General features: G+C 43.6%; 1 protein-coding gene across 1 annotated transcript; it reads left to right on the top strand.

Annotated features, from left to right (window-relative positions):
• Positions 1 to 744: 744 nt before the first annotated feature.
• Positions 745 to 22,513, top strand: crfb1 (cytokine receptor family member b1; the record flags this gene model as incomplete). The annotated part of the gene is made up of 8 exons (XM_083638276.1): positions 745 to 820; positions 1,529 to 1,640; positions 1,877 to 1,997; positions 14,694 to 14,857; positions 17,185 to 17,351; positions 19,105 to 19,261; positions 20,937 to 21,067; positions 21,671 to 22,513. The coding sequence occupies exons 2-8, from the start codon at positions 1,592 to 1,594 to the stop codon at positions 22,511 to 22,513; spliced, it is 1,632 nt and encodes a 543-aa protein (XP_083494402.1). The 5' UTR covers positions 745 to 820; positions 1,529 to 1,591.
• Between the last annotated feature and the right edge of the window lie 229 nt (positions 22,514 to 22,742).

The raw sequence follows: 22,742 nt of genomic DNA, 5'->3' as shown, positions 1-22,742 counted from the left end.
AACCTAAGGTGCTTTGTGCAACTGGGCCCAGGCAGGCCCTGATATTTTTTGACAGCCCTGACTGCAGTAGGCTATAAACGCAAAATCAAGCATTTTACTGTGTCATTTTATATAATTTAAAAATTAAAGTCCCGCATTTGTACCTTCAAATGGCTTCCCTTCACGCCTTCCTTTCTTAAAACTTGAGGTGCTGTAAAAACATTGCCCCATACATGTTATTATCTTCCACTGCCCTCTTGTGGTCTTCTACAGTACTGCTACTGTAATGGGTAAGCTACTACAATACCCCCCCCCCCCCCCCCCCCCCACACACACACACACACACACACAACAACAACCCACACAAAAACACGTGATTACTTGGAAACCGAGTGACGTTTCGAAGGGGCTTGCCGAGTGACGTTGCGAAAGCCAGAAGAACACCGGACGTTACACGATATTGCCTTCAAAATAAAAGCGAAACAATGTATGACTTGGAAAAACCAGAATGAAGCCGTGAATAAACATGTCTGGCGATGTAAAAATTACATTTGAGGATTGGAAAACGGCATTTTCATTTACCATATATGTATTAATTCTTCATTCTATTTTCACATTGGCAATTACAAAAAATGCGTGTTCGACTCGGCAATAGCTTTTATTTTGAATGCTCCACAGACTCTTTTGTATTTCTTTGTTGTTATTTCGGCTGACTTGACAGAGTACTAAATCAATCTGCAGTATTTGTTGGTCGCACAGAGGAGGAGCTGCTGTACTTTGCCGCACAGAAGTTTCTCTTCTGCTTTCTGAACACAAGGCGACGAGCAGCTGTGCGGCCGGGGTAGGTGCATATCAACACTTCATAATGTGACGGGATTTGTTTATGTCAAGTCATGTTAATATGCGTAAATAAATATAAGTCTATCAAATGTCTAGTCAGTGTTGTAGGCTATACTTTTTCCTCGTGGTCGTGATACAATGTTACTGCAATCATGACTTTACAGCAGTGATCCATAAGGAAAACGCCGACCAATATGAATCATAAATAAATAACTATATTTCCAGAAAAGCACCAATCTCTGTAAGTATTATAACTTATAATAAAGCTTATAATTTTAAGCTTTATATACTAAGTATATAAAGCCTAAAAAGTTTGGGAAACTCCATTAGGCTCTGGCTATAGACGGTTTTCACGGAATGGTCAGTCCTGCACTTGTCCATAGCAAACACTGCAACAGGAAGTGAGCGGCGGTTCAATTTAGAATGTTTTTGTTGTCAAGTTAAAACCGTTTATAACAGCCAAAGGTGGGGAAAAAACTAGGTTACATCAGCCTTAAGGCAAGAGTACCAAAGGTGTATTCTGCAGAAAAATGTTTTTGTTTACCCTCCAATACACCCCCTCCCATGAATAAATAAATACATAAATAAATAATACATAAATAAATAAATACATAAATATACAAATAAATAAATGCATAAATAAATAAATAAAATACACTTGTATGTGTGTCGGCTTGTGATTAAATATGAGTCATTTCCCCTTTTACAGACAATAACAATGCAGCCTGCGAAGGCAGAGACCCACTACTTGGTGATAAATGAATAAGGAAGGATGAAATATTTTCTCCTGGCTCTTTATCTGATGACACCGTTTTATTCTGGTGAGTAAAGGGACAAAATTCATTCACATATAGTGATATTCACAGAACTTTACAGTAGCCTACAGTATGTCTTCTTGTTACAGTGTGTATTTGCAATTCAGCTGGAAATTCCATCATCCTGTACACACCTGTGTGTGTGTGTGTGTGTGTGTGTGTGTGTGTGTGCGTGTGTGTGTACACACCTTGTACGTGCTGCAGTTGAAGTTACATTATGCGTGCCCTTATTGTTGTTGCAGCGCTCAGTTCCCTTCCTGCTCCAGTCAATCTGACCATCGACTCCTTAAACTTCCACCATGTCCTGCGCTGGGAGCCGGGTCCTGGAACGCCCCCAGGAGCTCAGTACATTGTCTACAGACGGTAAGTCCCCCCACCGTCCACTATCTGTCTCTCACCGTCTGTCCCTATTTCACATCACACTGACAAGCTTTTCTCTCTCTGAATGGGATTGAGTGTCCTGTCAAACCCTGTATAGACCGTATGCTGCCTTCACTTCCAAGTCAAGAGGTCAGAAATTCTGAAAATTGCAATTCCAAGTCGGAAATTCGAGGCAATGGTGCATTCATGTGCTATCGGATATATCGGAAAAGCGAATTTCTTCCTTGGAAATTTCACATGAACGCCCGCTAAAGTCAGACGATGCTGAGTGGGAAACTCAATTTCTGCTACCCGAGTTTCTGAGTTATGAGGCACTGATGAACTTTAAAGGAAGGCAAGGCTGCTTTGTATAGCACATTTTATACACTTGAGGCAATTCAAAGGGATTTACGTGAGTAATACAAACAATCACGGGAACACAGCATACCATAAGCAAGCCTGGCAGGTTTAGATGTGTGTGATTAAAATAGCCCTAACCATCCTGACTTGATTTGGTGTTAGATTTGGGACTTGACTGAAGAAGACCTGTGCCTCAAGACTTGAGACTGAGCAAAGCTGACTTGGTCCCACCTCTGTGAAAGAGCTGCTAACACTTCTCACTTCCCCACTTTTATGTCCAGTTTACACCAATGATTCGCAACGAGACTAAACCCTTTTAGGATGTTGCAGGGGAAAGTTGCAGCGGTGTAAACTGGACCGTCTCATCTCCACTCCAGCCGGCTTATGGCGTCGCCAGCAATTCAGCTTGTCAAGTCGCACGGGCTGCTTGCAAGTTTCAACTCGTCTTGTCGTGAATCTTTTTTTTTTTTAATATATTTTATTTTCATTTTTTTAGAACAATATACGAACAAAACAAACCGCCTCAGACACAGGAAAAGGATGTACATAAGATAGGGGGGGAAAAAACAAAAAAAACATGAACATTTAACATTACAACGTGGCACTACCAGCCATACAAAGTGTTCATGTGCTTGTAGTAGGGATGTCACAATATATCGTCCCACAATATATCGCGATATCAAAACGTGACAATATGTATCGTTGAGATGAAATCTCATATCGCGAGAAAAAGAAGCTGAACATGGTGGCACTGATCTGCATCTGATTGCATGCTCGCTCTCCTTTTCATTGCTTTGTTTGAACAGACGAGGGACGTTACAGACACGGAGGATGAAAATGGTGAAATTACTCAAATTAGTGTGGAGGATGTCCCCTCAACTTACAAATCGATCGCAAAAAAATATTGTTAAAATATCGTATCGTATCGTTATCGTGAACCCAATATCGTGTATCGTATCGTATCGTGAACTGAGTGTATCGTGACACCCCTAGCTTGTAGGAGATAATGGACAAGGGACCCCACGCAAGGGGTCCATAAGATACCAGCTGGGCGAGCGATCAGTCACCCCCAACCTCAGTCACTGGTCAATCTTAACCTTGTCAAAGTAAAAGCCAAAAACGGGTCCCAGACAGTTGAGAACCTTCCAAGCGAGCTGGTTCTCAGGGACCTGAGCCTCTCCATCTGTATAACAGAGATCATGTCCATCAGCCACACCTGAAAAGAAGGTGATGAGGAAGACTTTCATTCCTTCAGAATGAGTCTTTTGGCGACAGTTGTCCCCAGTGTCAGAGATTGTTGCACAGCTGTAGCGAAGCTCAGAGAGGACTCTGAGCAGCCGAAGATGGCGAGTTCTGCCTCCGGCTGTAGGGTTATTTTGTAGGCCTTAGAGCAGGGATACTCAACTTGCTTTGCCCGGGGGCCACTTTCGTGAAATGATAGAAGGCCAGGGGCCAGTTAATAAACAATCAATATACTTTTCTCTGTAGCGGATTGTAGGTGTCAGACGGAGTTTAGTCCGATAATGTTGTGCACACCGGATAGTTACTTAGGTTAAGTACATACATAAGTGCCTGGGTAGTGAGCAGACCGCGGTATTTGACAATTTAGCAGCTAAATCATAGATTATTGAAAGATATTCCATATTCCAGACTGAAATGCTATAACAGAAGTGTGAGTATTGGCCAGAATTACATGAACATTTGGAAACTTATTCAGCGGGTATCTTGCATGTTGCGTTCAGGTGCATTGTAAAAAAAATAAAAAAATAAAATTTGCAATTCCATCGCGGGCCACACACATGTGGCCCGCGGGCCGCCAGTTGAGTATCACTGCCTTAGAGTGTCTCGTCGTGAATCTTTGGTCTAAACTGGGTTTTAGGGTTCTGAGAGAATGAGAATGGTGCCAAGATATTGTCAGATATTGGGGTCAGGTGACCATATTGGGGTCAGGTGACCAAAGGACCAAATTGCCAATAAAGTCAGTGTAGCCCTTCACAGTACAGCGGCTGAGCTCTCATTATTATAAGAATTGTGCAATTTTTGAAAGAAGCATGACATTTCTAACATAGTTAGAGAATACCATAAGGTTTATTTTCAGATGTGGAGGGAAGTTATATTTGACCTCAAATCCAAGATGGCTGCTCGTCCCCAGGGTCTAATGTTCAAATGTGCTTAATTTTGGAAACAGTGTAGAGAAAAACATTTAAGGTGTAATTTCCAACTAACTAAATAACTAACTAATTAACTAACTAACTGCCCGACTAACATCATTTCCGTCACAAATTGTGACTAAGATAAGATCACAGTTGCTCGAGTGACATCACAGTTGAGACAATAGTACAATTACTAGTGCTCAACAGGCACGTAAATTAGATTTCTCCCGCCCCGTTGTTATTTTTTGTTCTTGCTCAAGCCAAATGTTTTATGGTCACTCACGATTCAGTAGATCACGGGTCAGCTTTGTTCCAGCCTTAAAACTCGTTATAAGGGTTTTGCGAAATGTCTATGGAGAAAATTAATGGGGAACTTACTTCTGGGGCGGAATACGTCACGAAAAGTCACGTGCCTGCTGAGCTCTATTGCAAATGCATTGAACATTTGCTCGAGTGACACCACTGATGACATCACAACTGTCTGATGACATCACAGTCGAGCAATTGCGTGACATCCCTTCCAGTTGGGTGACATCACTAGCCAGTGACATCACTCGGACGAGATGGATTCGCCCAGGTGACTTTTCACAACTGCCTAACCCTAACCCCTTCCAGGTGACTACATCTCAGGTGAACTCTCGTGTTCATACAAAGTTAAGCATAGAAGCGGTTGCACCGCTTAAAAACAAATACCAAAAAATAAGCAATCGGTTGACATTTGCAAATGAACACCCAGTGGTGTCACTGTGACAAATTCTGTTATTTAGCTTTTCAGAAATTGTCAAAACAAACAGAAGATGCAAATTAAAGTTCTAACAAAGCTCCTCACTGAGTTCCATGCACAGTATCTAACGGAGGTGGAACAGCCATCTCTCCATGTCTTACAGACAATTTGCCAGAAGATTTTCTGTCAGGAGTTGAAGACCAGGGATAGACATGAGTAATATCACTGATGACATCATCAAGTGCTCGAGTGACATCACTGGTGACTAGGGCTGCCCCCTCCAGGTCGATTGCTTGGTCGACGTGCTCTTCTTGGTCGACGCGATTCACGTTGGTGTTAATAATTTCATAGGAGAAATTAAAATCGGGTATAGTGCGCTCAGTAGTCAGTACACTGCACAAAATAAGAAAAAAAAGTACACTGCAAAAAATCTAAACAAAAAAGTACACAGCAAAAAATCTAAACAAAAAAGTACACTGCAATTTTTTTTTTTTTTCTTTTACCCCGTTTCGACCAATCGATTGGTCGGGGAGCTGTGGTCAATTTCTAGTCGACCAGGATAATCTTTGGTCGAGGGAAACCCTACTGGTGACATCATGAATTCTATCAATAAGTGATGTCATCAGTGATTTATGACAGACACTGATGTCATAGACAATGTTATATCAGAGCAGAGGTTATATAAGGGACAACTCCACTAGCTCACTTTTCGTTAGTGTCTAGTGGTCTATGTCTGCTGCCAGCTGTCTGCTATCTGAAGAGCAGTTTCTGTGCTCCATCTGTCTGGATGTGTTCAGTGATCCAGTCTCCACACCATGTGGACACAACTTCTGCAAGAACTGTATCACTCAGCACTGGGATGTTAATGTCCCATGCCAGTGTCCCATGTGCAAAGAGGTTTTTGACAATAGACCTAAGCTGCGGGTCAATACTTTCATATCTGAGATGGCTGCTCAGTTCAGAAAGGCAGTGAGTAGTAGGCCTAAGACAGAGGCAGAAATTAGTCAGATGATCCAGGAGAGAGAACTGAAGATTCAGGAGATCAAACGTTCAGTAGAGCTCAACAAGGAAGATGCAGACAGAGCGATAGAAGACAGTGTGCGGGTCTTGTCTGCTCTGATGCAGTCTGTGGAGAGAGGCTACGCTGAGCTCATTGAGACAATCAAAGAGACGCAGAAAACAACAGAGAAACAGGCTGAAGGCTTCATCAAAGAGCTGGAGCAGGAAATCTCTGAGCTGATGAAGAGAACCGCTGAGGTGGAGCAGCTCTCACGCACTAAAGACCACCTCCACCTCAACACTCCTCCACACACCAAGGACTGGACCGAGGTCAGTGTCCATCGCTCATCATATGAGGGGACCGTGGCTCAGCTGGAGATTCTTAGGAAAGAGATAGAGAAACTGTGTGCTGATGTTGAGCTGAAGAGGAACCAGCAGTATGCAGTGGATGTGACTCTGGATCCTGATACAGCACATCCCCAGCTCATCCTGTCTGATGATAGGAAACAAGCAAAGGACGGTGACGTAAAGAAGAATCTCCCAGACAACGCAGAGAGATTCTCTCGTTGTGTCTGTGTCTTAGGAAAGCAGAACTTCTCTTCAGGAAGATTTTACTACGAGGTTCAAGTTAAAGGGAAGACTGGGTGGAGTTTAGGAGTGGCCAGAGGGTCGGTCAACAGGAAGGGATTAATCATACTGAGGCCACAGAATGGCTACTGGACTATACGCTCGATGAATAGAAATGAGTACAAAGCTCTTGCTGACCGTCTTGTCCACCTCTCTCTGAAAACGAAGCTTCAGAAGGTGGGGGTGTTTGTGGATTATGAGGAGGGTCTGGTCTCATTTTATGACGTAGATGCTGCAGCTCTTATCTACGCCTTTACTGGCTGCACCTTCACTGAGAAACTCTACCCATACTTCAGTCCCGATCTGAACGATGGCGGTGAAAACTCCGCCCCTGTGATCATCTCTCCTGTCAATCACAGATGAGACGAATAATTTGTTTTTACGGCGTGGCCACTAGGGGCCGAGGCGTCTATAAGAGAGGTCTGTCCATCCTCTCTGTCCATCAGTACTAGCGAACTCGCACGCTGCTCGATTTCTAGGGTGGAGACTGGAGACGATGTGCCATGGGCGCAACATGTTGTGGGATTTATGACATCACTGATGATGTCACGATTTGCGTCGCAAATCACTGATGATGTCACTGTTTAGTGCGGGCACTCGATTTCTGGGGTGGAGACTCTGGAGATGATGCGTCACAAATCACTGAGGATGTCACTGATGATGTCACGATTTGCGTGACGAAAACGTGACTTAACACCGCCCACCGTGCTTCTTCTGTGGTGTTTTATGGCAAGTTGGCATCCTTTATGTCGCATTGCCGCCTCCTTCTGGATTTATACATCCACTGTTTCCTTACATTCTGTCCCTCTTCCGTCCTCAGGACTGCGTCATCCCTGGACACGATGCGCCATGGGTGCGACATGTTGTGGGATTCATGACGTCACTGATGATGTCACAATTTGCATCACAAATCACTGATGATGTCACTGTAGCTCGCGTGCTCTAGGGTGGAGACTCTGGGTCTCTGTGGAGTTGGCACACAGACACACACACATGCGTCACCGTCACGTTTTCTGTCACTGCCCGCCCGCAAAATCGGGACTAAAGCGGAAAACATACTTGTGCGTCAGCCTCGACTTGGAGACTTGCCGCCGGCAGCTAGTCCCATATACTCAAACGTCAGCTTGACGAGGGGTCGCACGCGAGTCCCCAGCAAAATGACTAAATTGTGTGATTTCACTAGCATTTTAATGACTAGAAGTTAGCCCAATGAGAGAATGGAGTGCATATACTTGGTAATAGCTTTCACTCTCTCCTGTTATCGAATCACATTTTTGAGGAGCTGCACGCCAGCTGCGCCGACAGGCTCGCCAGCCGCGGCACTCCCCTCAGCACATTCAGCGCACAACCATCAACCATGTAAAGGCTTTAACACCACCTGCCCGCAAAATCGTGACTAACACCGCCCGCTGTAGCGCTCAATTTCTAGGGTGGAAACTCTGGAGACGATGCGCCATGGGTGCAACATGTTGTGGGCTTTATGACATCACTGATGATGTCACGATTTGCGTCACAAACCACTGATGTGATGTCTAGGGTGGAGACTGGATGGCTGCGGTGTTGGCACACAGTAATACACACACACATACAGTACATAATATATTGATATATATATATATATATATATATATATATATCTATATGAAGAGTTAATTTGCAAAAACAGGTATCTCGTATCTTGTATTTTTTATCATTTTATTTTATATATTGATGTATTGATACTGTAATTTATTTATTTTTGGGAAATGTTTATTATCAATCATAACTAAAACATATTCATCTGATAATTTCCACATAAATCACCTCAATAATGTTTTCTATGTGCACTCCAGGGAGTATCAAACAGATGTTTGTTCATTTTAAGAATGGCGTTTACCTGTTTTTGCAAATTAACTCTTCATATATATATATATATATATATATATATATATATATATATATATATATATAGATATTTATACTGTATGTATACACACGCAGTATATCGATGTTTTTAGCTGAAATCTGCACTGTAGCAGGCCAGGCACCAGTCCTTAATGAAATGAATCAAAACCATTTGCATTGCATTCAGTATCCATCACATCACATGCTGCACTTGCCTATTCACAGTTTCATATTTAATTGTCTTGATGCTGCAGATTAAAAAGACTAACCAGGTTCAATCAAGTGTAAAACGAACCCTTATTTGGACTTGGAGCCACTCTGCCCAGCGGGTCATCCTGTGTAACGTCATAATAATCTACAGTAAGAGTACTGAGGCTTTTGGACGTTGGACCTGTAGTGCTGCTATCTATCATGAGTCATGACACACTTCTGACTCATTTGCCTGAGATAGTTGGGCTGTAGAGGTTAATTAGGCCTTCATGGCTCGGTGTCAGTCAGGGCGCAAAGATTACAAACATGCTTTTACAGAGTATTATAAATATATTGACTTATTCAATAGGATTTGAACTCCAGGGTGGGAACCATGTGCAGTGTTATTTCCTCCTGTGACCTTGTGATAAATAACTATTTTCCCCCAACCCTATGATAAGGAAAACCACTAATATCAAAGAAGATCAATTATACTTTCAGAAAAGCAACAGTCTGACACTACTAAACTATAATGTATACATTGAGTTTGTCCCAGAAAGATTTATATCAGCCTGTAAAGGTGGTTCAACAGTTTCACTTAGTATTTTTGATGGTTTCACTAGCGCTCAGCGATGTGGTTGAAATCAATAATAATAATAATTAATAACTAACCATCCTTATACTGTATATATGTATATACAGTATGTGTATGTATGTATGTATGTATGTATGTATATATACAGTATATATATATATATATATATATATATATATATATATATATACAGTATATATATATATATACATACACATACTGTATATATATATATATATATATATATATATGTATGTATGTATGTATATATACATACATGTATATACAGTATGTGTATGTATGTATTTACGGTATGTATGTATGTATGTATGTATATATATATATATATATATATATATATATATATATATACCGGTATATATATATAGTATATAAATGCTGTGTATTCCTTTTAAAAAGGTCTTGGTTTCTAGGGAGTGGCCAGGGGTGGCACTGAAATACTATATATAATTGGCCACCCCAAAATCCTGAGGGTGCTGGCGTCTGTGGCCGACATGACTGTTTTCAGAAACTGCAGCGGGCTCATTTTTAAAGCTACAGTGAGGATACTGATATCATATCAAACTAGAAGACCTAAGGCATTTATTGCTACCAACCCCGTCATGCTAGCTGGTTGGGAAGGGGGCTAAATAACGCTCCAAATTTAGGCAACATTTTGGAGAGGGGAAAACCATTCTACATCCTTCCTAAATGCCACACTCAGTGCCACCCTTGCTTGAGGCTGTGCCCACCTGGGCCACCCCAGTCAAAATGGCCTGGACACGCCACTGGGTTGACCTAGACTGTGTTGCACATTTGATTTCACTACTGTTGACAAAAATGTACTATTCTAAGTCGCTTTAGATAAAAGCATCTTCTAAATGACGTAATGTAATAATAACAACAACAACAACAACACATTGAGGTGATGCCTAGTCGTCATAGATGCGTCACAGCTGGGGTGCGTGGTCAACGTGGGGGAAACCACCCGACTCACGACACCTCCTTTCCTCGATATCAATACATATCACAATATGGGTCATGCATGCATGCAAAATCCTGCTACTGTATATAAATTAATTTAAATTAATTAAATTAATTAATTAAAATAAATATCTCAGTGAACCGAATGGTAATGTTACTGTGTACTGTAGGTGGAAAACAGAAATAATCAAATAATATTCCTACCATACCTCATTTTATCAGTTTTCCAGTCAATTTTACTTGTCTTTATCAATTTAGACTGCAGAAATACATGTCACAATCTTAAGATATCTTCGTAGATAGCGATATGATTCCACTGAAAGACGATAAGCGATAATATTGAATTAGCACTCAGTCAGTGGAACTTTTGACTGCAGAATGCTTGCTTTCCCCCTCAAGTCCACCACACACGCTTTGTGCCACAGTGGTTTGTTTCCATCCAAAGAGTGTGTGTGTGATGTGTGTGTGTGTGTGTGTGTGTGTGTGTGTGTGTGTGTGTGTGTGTGTGTGTGTGTGTGTGTGTGTGTGTGTGTGTGATGTCAGGGCCGGCCCGCCCTATATGCGAACCAAGCGGCTGCCTAGAGCCCCGGGAGTTGGGGCCCCCCCCCCCCCCCCAATTTTTTTTTTTTTTAATAAACATAGGCTATAATATTATAGGCTGTGTGTGGTAGTTAAAACATAGGTTGACGTTTATTTATGTTTGTAGTTTAAACAAAAACATAAATACTGTAGGCTACATACAACACAAAAGTTATTACCTTTTGTCGCCACCTGGTGAGTAAATATATATGTAACTAAAACCATTAAAATTGCCAACCGGTCCTGCATGTATCTACCGGTCCTTGGCACAAAAAAGGTTGGGAACCCCTGGTTTAACTGACCTGGCAACCCCTATGGCTGCTGGGTTCTACACGCTTGCTTGACACTGATAGGGCTACAAACGAGCGTCATTGTCATGTTTGTTTGTTTTAAATATTCTTCTAAATATGGCTAAAAGTCCAAAAACGTCAAGTTTTCTTCGGCGCTGCCCTAGCGGGCAGCACCGAGAGTCCCCTCCTTACAGCACCCCCTACTTAAAAGTACTTCCAGCGCGGATGCCCCCAAACCCCCGCCCCTGGGAGGGGGCCCCTGATCTATATCCTGCTTAGGGCCCCCAGATGGCTAGGGCCGGCCCTGTGTGATGTGTGTGTGTGTGATGCAGCTGTGACCACAGAGAGGCTGTCTATACTTCACTTTTAGAGGAACTGAAGACTCAACTGACCCTATACTGTGTGTGTGTGTGTGTGTGTGTGTGTGTGTGTGTGTGTGTGTGTGTGTGTGTGTGTGTGTGTGTGTGTGTGTGTGTGTGCGCGTGTGCGTGCGCGCGCATGTGTGTAAAAATAGGAGTTTCAAGTATATACCGTAGTCATATTTGGAGGTTCACAGTTTTGTAGCTGGTTGTGTTTGTAAATGTACAACTTGTCCGTCTCAGCACAATTTAAAATTAGAAGACACGCGGTTCCTGTCTTTAACTGGGACCTGAGAACTTTGCTTCTGATTCATCACAATGTTGTGTTTAGAAAATGTCAGTTACTGTAGCTAACCAACCAGGTCTTGTTAAAGGGACACTTCACTCCAAAATCCAAAATCCATTTTTTTCCTCTCACCTATAGTGTTATTTATCCATGTAGATCGTTCTGGTGTGAGTTGCTGAGTTTTGGAGACATTGAGCGCGATTATTGGCGCGATGATGAGTGCCATCCAGTTGCATTGTATTAAAGAGAAGGCAGACATTTCTATGGCCGATATCTTCAAAACTCAGCAGCTCACACCAAAGACCAAGGCCCAGAAGCTAGCATTAGCATTAGCATTAGTAGCGCCTCCAGCCAGTTGTAAACTGCAATGCTTCATTAGCCTGTATATAGAGTGAGTGGCTTGCCTGCTGTTGGAGCTCACAGACCATTTTCAATTGCCTCTTGTGAGACGAGGATCATCAAGAGGATCATCGTTACAGGGCGTTCACACCCTGTACGCCGAAGCAACGCTGAAGCCACAAGTTTCATTTCGGCGTCCTTGTTAACACATTGACTGCCAGCCCTTTTTTCAATGCTGTAGGTAGGTTCTGCCAGTTTTTTTTTTAGGATTCTGGCTCATTTTACAAGAGCCGAGGATTCTTTTCTGTTAAGACTTCGTGAACACCAATCATCTAAAAAGAACTAATAGAATGTGTGCTTTCTCTGTCTAAAAGAGTTAGTTTGTAGAGTTAGTAGTTATGTAAGCATTAGCAGTTGAATACAGCATGGTTTCAGCGTCAGGAAAAATTATTCAGAGATAAACGGCTTTTTGTGAAATTCGATAGAACAGTCACTTTAACCATTCATTTTTGGCATCAGTAAGAGTCAGACATCTAAACAATAGTTTTGAACAGTAATTTCCTCCATAACAGCAGGAAACCCCCCTCTGCTTCCAACTCCTCCCTCCGTGTGTGTTCTCCTCCTGCCTCCCTGGCTCTTCAGCGGGCGTGTCACAACGAAGTTGCTGCTGCCTGGCTGCTGCCTGTTTGAGCGGCCGCTGTTTGAGGAAGTCTGGGTGGACTCGCTCGTTTCGTGGAGTTTTGGTTGAGAGCTTTGATGCGATTCTGGTCATATTTATGCTGCGTGTTTCAAAGTGTGCATCCAATCTATTCTTGCAACCCCCCACCGTTGCCACCGCTGTGCATCAGCGCGAAAGTGAAAGCGTTTTCGCCATCAATTTTACAGTATGAGAACGGCTTCCTCGCGCTTTTCCGTCCAGTTTTGGGTCGCCTCTTTCTACTGTGGAGAGACATGTCGACACTCAGTGGGTCGGTAAAATAGATTATACACATTCAATACCTCCAATTCTGGTGTAGGAGACGTAAAAGGGGTTAATCGATGTCCCACCGTCAAAAAAAATAAATGTTTATGTAAGCCGAGATATCTCGTCCTTGGCACTCAACGGTTGGATTATGTAAGCCGAGATATCTCGTCCTTGGCACTCAACGTGTTAACAGGCGAGGCCGTTCACACCAGCCGTGCCACGCTGAAGCCGCGCTGAAGCGATCGTTCAGGATTCAGTTCTATTTTCCAAGCGTGGAGTGTGAAGCTGCCAGGCATGAAGTCAATGAAAGTTGTGGGCGGGGTCAAGGCATGCTCAGGCGAGGCGCTGAGGAAAAGAGAGTGCTTCTTGTGTGGCCATTTTAGCGTGAGCTCAGCTTCAGCGTGGCTTTAGCTTCAGCGGCTGTTGTGAACAAAGGCTTAAACTATCAGGAGCTCGCTGTAAAATGACAGATGTTGCCTGCTGGGCTGCTGAACAATCCATATCCGGTAACGAGTACGAGTATCATTCCAAGTACAATGTGTCAATAACCGTAAACATTCAGGCGGTGTCTCGTCATAGACGCGTGGTCAATGGGTCAGCATGGGGGAAATCCTCCCGTTCTCCCCATTCAGCATAGTAGGCATTTAGCTGCTAGCCCAGCCCAGGCAGACAGGATCGGGGATTCAACCACCGCAGTAAACGCACATCTGAACAGACGTCTATGTACCTGCTCTAGAATCCCCAATCCTGTAGTGTAGAGAGCCGCAGCACCGTCCTTTGGTGAGTCAGCCCATATGGGGTTTTTCCCCCACTGTCTAGTCTCGCGCACCAGCCGTACTAACATTTTGTGGGCGTTCACACACACACACACACAGACTGGCTGTATCTATTTGTGATTAGGGCTGGGTATTTAAAAAAAAATACAATACCAGTACCTTTAAAATGATACCTATACAAATAGTACTTCATTCGATACCTTTTCTTTTATTTTTAGCCATACTTTGAACGTTTTGGTGGGATTTCGGCACACTGAACTGCCAACAACAAAACTTAAATTACTACTACACACAATTACTAACATAAGACCCTAAATAACATAGTTAGAACGTTTTTGTGGATTTTGGTTTCCAGGGACTTTAAGCCGCACCTACTTTCAGTCTAAACCCCGCCCACTATCGATTAAAGCCATGCCCCTCCGAGTACAGATGGATACAGATAATTTAGTTGGTTAAACAGATACAGATAATGTTGTACTCGCTCATCCCTAAAAACACGCACACACACACACACACACACACACACACGCGGTCAAAGATGGCGAACGGTCCTAAATGAGACTTGAGCTCTGCGTCTCTCTCTTTTTGCAGGAAGAACAACAAGACGAAGAAGGAACTGCCGAATGCCTCAAACACCACTTGGCGTAAGCTGAAGCTGAATAACATCTTCAAGTATCACCTGACTGTCAGGGCGTCGCTCAACCAGATCCGGTCTCCAGAGTCCCAACACAAGAGCTTCGATCCCAGCACTGACAGTATGTCAACTTATTCAGCTTCACGTCTGGGTTGGACTTGGATTTAATGAATAACATATTAATGATACTGTATAGCAGGTACTGTAGATAAGAGAGAGAAGGTGGACTTATTGATCCCTGAGGGGAAATTCAGTCATTGGCAACTAAAGCATAAAGGTGCGGGTTAAAGTGTAACTAACCCCCAAAACACTTTTTTTCAGCTTTTAACCAATATATATGACTTTGGGGGTGATGTGTGAAGAATTCTGGTCAAAATTTCCACATTTGACACCAAACTGTTGCCATTTGACCATTTGTATCATTTTTCAGCAGCATATCTGGCATAAGCGCCCTCTAAGGGTCGAAGACTGCTTTTTTTTTCTCTCTCAAATGAATGGGATATTAGGAACACACTGACGTCACAGTGTTCCCAAAGACTATGGGGATTTCAAGATAATTACTCCCCTACCCCCCCTGTACCCTTTCGGCTCCTCAGAACTCCAAGCCTATTCCTATTGAAGTTTGCTCTTAAAATACTGAACCAAACGTCGTCAAAGTTGGCACATGTCTTAATTATAGTTAGTTTCCCGCTGAATGTGTCACTACTTTATTAATATCTTACCTGGATAAGCTCGAATGATGATGTATATATTATCAGTCCGAGTTGGAAGCAGCTGTCTCCAGCCCAGGCAGGCGGGAGCGGGCGGGAGAGAGTCGTACTGTAAAACCTCATGCACTAGCTCCAAGCTCCGGGGGCGCGCGCAGGATTGGGTTTGACCGTTTGATCAAGCAAGTAGCTCCTGTGCTCTTAAAATACTGAACACCACGTTGTCATATTTGACATATGTCTTCATTGTAGACAGTTTATCGCTGAATGTGTCATTACATTATAAATATCTTACCTGGATAAGCTCTAATTATGTTGTTTATATTATCAGTCCGACTTGGAAGCACTTTCTCTCGGCCAGTCAAACGGGAGAGTCTGCACTCTCAGGCACCCGCGGGGGCGCGCACAGCAGACAGACTGTGAATGGGCGGAGGAGGAGGAGGAGAGATCCGACTATAGCAGGCTACTCAGCTACTGTGCCCGTCTGTGAAAAGCGTCCTGTCCAGTCGCACCTTCGCAAAAAGATGCGGGATTCCCTCAATCGCACAAAGAAAAATCGCACACCAGCTATTTCTGTCTGTGTTTGTTTGTTGCTCCATGAGGTTACAGAGCGCCCCATGCATGCAGGAGCCAGGCTGTTTCGCCAGCCAGGGCGCAGCCTGCAACTGCGCTGAGAGGAAAACTTTTGCACAACTTTTAACAAGAATCACGAAAAGCCCCAAAACGCAAATTAAAAACAGATTTCATTGCGTGGTTTATCGCTAGTTGTACGAGGGAATGACGTGGAGAAATCTCGCATTGTGTTACCCCAGAGCGGGGGGTTTCTCCTATTGTGCGGTGTGCTGCTGTAACGAGCCCATGTCACTTTGCTCTCGTAACGTAGTTTTGACACCTGCCATAGAGATACATGCAGAAAAATAATTAAATTTCTAGTTCGCCACTGAATTACCAAATTGATATAACTATCAACAATTTTGAGCAACACTCTTTCCATACATGCCACCAGCGTTGGCTAGTTGTTGATATTTATAAAGATATTGCCCCTCTCAAAATAATTATTTTTGAGGCGGTAGGCAAACTGTAATGGCGTCGATTTCCGAAAAAAAATCTTGACTTGAACACAGCCAAAGAGTTTAGTATAGACAAGAGCATATGTCATTTCTTGGTTTTTTCCATAGGTATTTCCAAATCACTGTTCTGATACATATCTAGGGGGTTAGTCCCCCTTTAAGGAGTAAAAAGATACAGTATGAATAAAAAGTTTCTACTGTAAAAGAATGTGAAGGCAGGCATGCTTGCAAAAAGCATTCATGCTGATTTGACTTGCTCTAGATACATTAAGCTTACAATTAATATATGATGCAATGTAATATGATGTATATTGTAACATTTCACATACTTATAATGGACAATGGATGAGATATAATGTCTATACTATTATTTGATCATATTAATTAACCTGTAATAATCAATGTGGCTTCATTGTCAGATTTGAATTCATGAAATGATTTGATCTGTGACCGGGGTTGAATTATACCTCTATACATGCCCTTTTTTTTTTTTTTTACAGTAAAAGGTATAGGGCTGGGCAATATGGTTGAAATAAATATATCACAATAATCACAAGTATTTCCCCCCAAATATTGATATATGTCATGATATGGCTCACATTATGCAAACGCATCACATGTTAAATATGCAAAGTAATGTTCATCCCATTCGATCTTTCTCTCTACTGTAGCCAGAATAGGTGCTCCAAACGTATCACTGGCTGGATGTGGCGACTGTATCCAAATTAACATTTCACTGCCTGAGGCTGACAAAGCTGCCAATATACCTGATGATGATATCCTGACATACTATGATGGGCACTTTAAGGTCTACTGGAAGAAAGTTGGAGGATCCCTGGTAAGAAAGCAATTTCCCTCAGAGTCAAGAGCGTTTATTTTCTTCACACTTACAAGTTTTATATTCAAAGTTATCCCCACTGAAATACACATCCTCGAGGAAGAAATAATCCAACCCCTTCTCACTCCCAACTCATCAAATACTGACGTTTGGTGTCACTTGTTCCCACCCTGAGTATCATTTTTCAACATACAGGCTAGTCCAATAGACTTCCAGAGAACTCCCACAACGTGCAGGCTAGTCCAATAGACTTCCAGAGAACTCCCACAACGTGCAGGCTAGTCCAATAGACTTCCAGAGAACCCCCACAACGTGCAGGGTAGTCCAGTAGACTTCTATAGAACTCCCAGAACGTGCAGGGTAGTCCAATAGGCTTCCAGAGAACCCCCACAACGTGCAGGGTAGTCCAGTAGACTTCTATAGAACTCCCAGAACGTGCAGGGTAGTCCAATAGGCTTCCAGAGAACCCCCACAAGCAGGGTAGTCCAGTAGACTTCTATAGAACTCCCAGAATGTGCAGGGTAGTCCAATAGACTTCCAGAGAACCCCCACAACGTGCAGGGTAGTCCAGTACACTTCTATAGAACTCCCAGAACGTGCAGGGTAGTCCAATAGACTTCTATAGAACTCCCACAACGTGCAGGGTAGTCCAATAGACTTCTATAGAACTCACACAACGTGCAGGGTAGTCCAATAGACTTCTATAGAACTCCCACAACGTGCAGGGTAGTCCAATAGACTTCTATAGAACTCACACAACGTGCAGGGTAGTCCAATAGACTTCTATAGAACTCCCACAACGTGCAGAGTAGTCCAATAGACATCTATAGAACTCCCACAATGTGCAGGGTAGTCCAACAGACTTGTATAGAGCTCCCACAACGTGCAGAGTAGTCCAATAGACATCTATAGAACTCACACAACGTGCAGGGTAGTCCAATAGACTTCTATAGAACTCCCACAATGTGCAGGGTAGTCCAACAGACTTCTATAGAACTCCCACAATGTGCAGGGTAGTCCAACAGACTTCTATAGAACTCCCACAACGTGCAGGGTAGTCCAACAGACTTCTATAGAACTCCCACAACGTGCAGGGTAGTCCAACAGACTTCTATAGAACTCCCACAACGTGCAGGGTAGTCCAACAGACCTCATGGATCAAAATTGGCGCCGACCTCAAACTATCCAATCAGAGAAAAGTTGACATTTTATAGGAAACGGAAGGTCAGATCGTGATGCCAAAAAAAGGACTATATGTATTTTTTCACCTCGAATCCAATGCCGCCATCCCTGAGCCTCTACGAATTACGGTTGCGGAGATATGTCCACCCTGCATGTAGGACTACAGGAGAGAGATAGAGGACAGCGGAGGGTTGGGGGTTTCAAGTCACTGACCAAACACTATTTCAGTGATTGCTGTCAGAATATAGAGCCATTTAACACTTATTTCAACACAAAAACATCACTGAATGTACCTTTAAAAAATTATAATTAGGGAAGGGGGGGGGCGGATTTCAGAGGGCACTAGTCTTAGGCTTCATAATATGAACTCTGTCCGCTCTTACTGTACTTCTTCCCTTTTCCACTGGGCTTCAGACTGGCGTTACTCTGTCAGAAAGATTGTGGTTGTTTGGCTCCGCCCACTGAAGTTTCACCGTAACTCAGCCAATAACAATATTTCTGCCTTCAAGAAATGTTGTATAATTAAAATCCCAGTCAGGTTTAACCAAGTTTCTTCTTGTTTGATTGGCAGGACTTTGTGGAAGTCCACGAGAAGAGTTACACTCTTCCTAACTTGGAGCCTGGTGTGAAGTATTGTGTAAAGGTTGAAACGCAGTTTCGGGTTAATACGCACACTGAGCCGACAGACTGGATGTGCGCCTTCACAAGCATTTTGGAACCGAGCAGAGGTGAGATGATGTGAGATCTGATGTCATTGGTGGTGTTAGTTTGCCTGGTGCAGACCTTTGAATCCGCCCTCTCCACTGAGTTGAGTTTTGGCTCCTTCTGGTCTGGCATCATGACATGCAGCCGTGATTTCCTCGGTTGAAAAACCAATTAGCCAATCAACGCCGAGGAGGACTAACGATTAGCCAATCAGCGTCAATAAACAGCACAACGGGCGGGACTAATGCTGTTGTCGTCAAGCTGTTTCTCTTTGTCAAGTGCGCCAAGGAGTAACAACCATGGCAGCCGCCAGAGACAAGATAGACGCTGCTATCAAAGCTGTTTAACACGTTCACTGCCATTGACGAGATATCTCGTCTTACAAAATCCAACGGTTGACTGCCAATGACGAGATATCTCGTCTTAAAAAAAAAACGCCCCCCACGTCTCCTATAAAAATATTGGAGCCACCGAACGTGTACAACCCATTCCACCGACCCACTAAGTGGCGACAGTGCTCTCCAGACTAGAAAAAGCCAGCCAAAACTGCAGGGGAACACGCGAGGAAACCATTCTCTCATACTGTAAAATGGATTGGCGAAAACGCTTTCGCGCATTATCGCGCTGGGAGCTGGCGGTGGGGGATTGCAAATTTGCATAATAGATTATGGGTGAAACACACTTTGAAACACGGCAGAAAGCCCACAATCGCAGGCAGGCAGCTTCATTGCAGCTGAGCTCAACCGAAAACCCAGAAACGAACGAGCCTCATTCTCATACTGTAGGCGAAAACGCTTTCACGCTGGTGCACACGGGCGCACAACGGTGGGGGGTTCCAAAAATAGACTGGGTGGAAAACACACTTTGAAACACGCAGCATAAAGCCTAGAATCGCACAAAGCTTCATCAAAGCTCTCAAACCCAAGAAACGAGCAGCCCCATCCAGACTTGCCGACGAGGGGGCCGCCAGGGAGGGAGGCTGCTCACTGCTCAGACAGGCAGTAGAAACTCGCTTGTGACAAACGCTGCTGAAAGCCACCAGACACGCCCATGGAGGGAGGAGTTTGAAGGAGAGGGCGTTCAGAACTATATTGTTTAGATGTCTGATCTCTCACTGATGCCAAATCTACATAACTACTAACTCTACAAACTAACTCTTTTAGACAGAGAAAGCACACATTCTATTAGTACTTTTGTGAACTTTGTGTTCACAAAGTCCAAGCAGAAAATAATCCTCGGCTCTTGTAAAATGAGCCAGAATCCTAAAAAAAAACCTCTGGCAGAAGCTACCTACAGTAAAAAAAAAACGGCTGGCAGTGAATGTGTTAAAATCGATTACTTTTTTTTTTTTTGCGTTCTCCCGACTGGATTAACTGCATAGATTCAGGTGAACATGTTGATCTCTTGTGATTGGTTAGGCCTTAGGGAAATTTTAATCACCCAGGGGATTCCCCTCGTGGAAATCGCTTAGAATGGAGTCGATGTCAGACTAGAAGTTGGAAATGGAGTGTAACGAGTTGACAGTTCAGTCTGATATCAGGCTGGGTGTTGTCACAAGCATGAGCATTACGATATCACATATTTACAGCATGACTGATAACACTATTACTGTGTGTGTGTGTGTGTGTGTGTGTGTGTGTGTGTGTGTGTGTGTGTGTGTGTGTGTGTGTGTGTGTGTGTGTGTGTGTGTGTGTGTAGTCCCTGCTGTTTTAGGTGTCGCTGTTTTAGGTTGTATTGTTGGTGGAGTTGTCCTGATAATCATAACCCTTCTCCTGGCTTACACCGGCTTCCTGTGTATACCGAAGGGCGGGTGGCCCAGAGCACTATTTGTAAGAGAAACAAATGTATTTATATTGTATTTTATTTGTGTTGTTTTTGGTTGTGGCTTCATCTCTCACATCGCCCTCAGGGCAGATAACTCTCTTCACGTCGTGATGACTTTTCTAACAATAGTAACATGTATAGAAATAATGACACAATATCAGAATGGTAACATAAATTATAATAACAAAATGAGAATCAACGATCATGTTGTTACTATGTAAAGTAACACTAAATAACTGGCACAGTTAAACGATAAGGCTGGTGTTTTTTTTATGCACTTCTTACCATCAACAGATCCTAAGAAAATAAACAAAGTAACAGTTGTAGAGCCAACACATTGTTGATTTTGTTGTTTTCATAGGATTTGTCGACGGTAAGATAAGGAATGCATTAAGAAACACCAGCCTTCTCCTTCAACACGAAGTTGTTAAGTGATTCTGAAACAACATCACCACATCTGAAACAATATGGTTTTCAGGTTGACATTTTGAATTTGCTTCAGTAATATTTAAGGTTTCATAAGTCAAGTTGCCCTCTCTTTCTCTCCTCCCTCCACTTCATCTTCCTTGTCTCATCCCCCCGTCCCCCCTCTCTCTCTCTCTCTGTAGTCTGCTGTGGTCCCCGACAATATCCTCACGCCGGAGAGGACCATCCCTGAGCTGGTCTCTATCATATCCGAGACGGACGCACAGGGGAAGGTCCACAATCTCAGAAGGCCACAGCCTTCCCCCGAAGGCCTGAACTCTGAGGAAGAGGACGAGGAAGATGAGGAGGAGGAAGGGGACGAGGGAAACCCCTACATGGACCGACGAGACGCGGCGCTTTCCTCGGGCACGAGCTCCTGCAAAGACTCGCGTGATACGTCGGGGAAGAGCACGCTGCCCGCCACCTCCGGGGATTCTGGGAAGATGAGTCTCATTTCGTCCGCTGGGGTGGGGGAGGAAGAGGGACTGGGGGCGGCGGGACATGGGTGGGACGATAGGGTCGTGGTTGGGGTCGAAGGTGAACGAGGAACAGATCCTGTCGCAGCCGACGGGGACCAAGCTGGAATTGAGGGACATGAGGAGAGCGGCAACTCGGGTAACGTCAACCTGTTCTCCATCACCCTGCAGTCGCTGGTGAGAGATGATGAAGAAGGAGAAGACGAGGAGGAGGAGGAGGAGGAGGAGGAGGAGCAGGAGCAGAGCACAAGAGACTCTCTCGTAGACTTTTTGAATCTGTCCGATCAGGAGCCGTTACTTTCCACGCCGGGCTTGAAGTGGGATTTATGCAATGCCGAATCTGAAGACGACCTGACGCCACTGGCATTCCAAACAGACTGTAGAGAGACACATGCAGACGCAACAGACATGTCATCCAGCTACCTCGTATCTCGTGTCAGCGAGACACAGGAGGAGGTGGAGGAAGAGGAGGAGGAGGAAGAATTCTCAGGAGGATATATGGGACGCTGATATGTTGCACTGACATTTGTGTATGTATGTATGTACTGTATGTATGTGTGTGTGTATGTATGTATGTAAGTATATATGTATGTGTGTGTGTACACAGTATGTGTGTACAGTATGTACTAACTGTATGTGTGTGTGTGTATGTACTGTGTGTGTGTGTGTGTGTGTGTGTGTGTGTGTGTGTGTGTGTGTGTGTGTGTGTGTGTGGGTGTGGGTGGGGGGGGGTATATAA

Source organism: Poromitra crassiceps (assembly GCF_964638095.1).
Source record: "Poromitra crassiceps genome assembly, chromosome: 6".
NCBI lineage: Eukaryota > Metazoa > Chordata > Actinopteri > Beryciformes > Melamphaidae > Poromitra > Poromitra crassiceps.
This window is presented reverse-complemented; position numbering and strand designations above follow the sequence as displayed.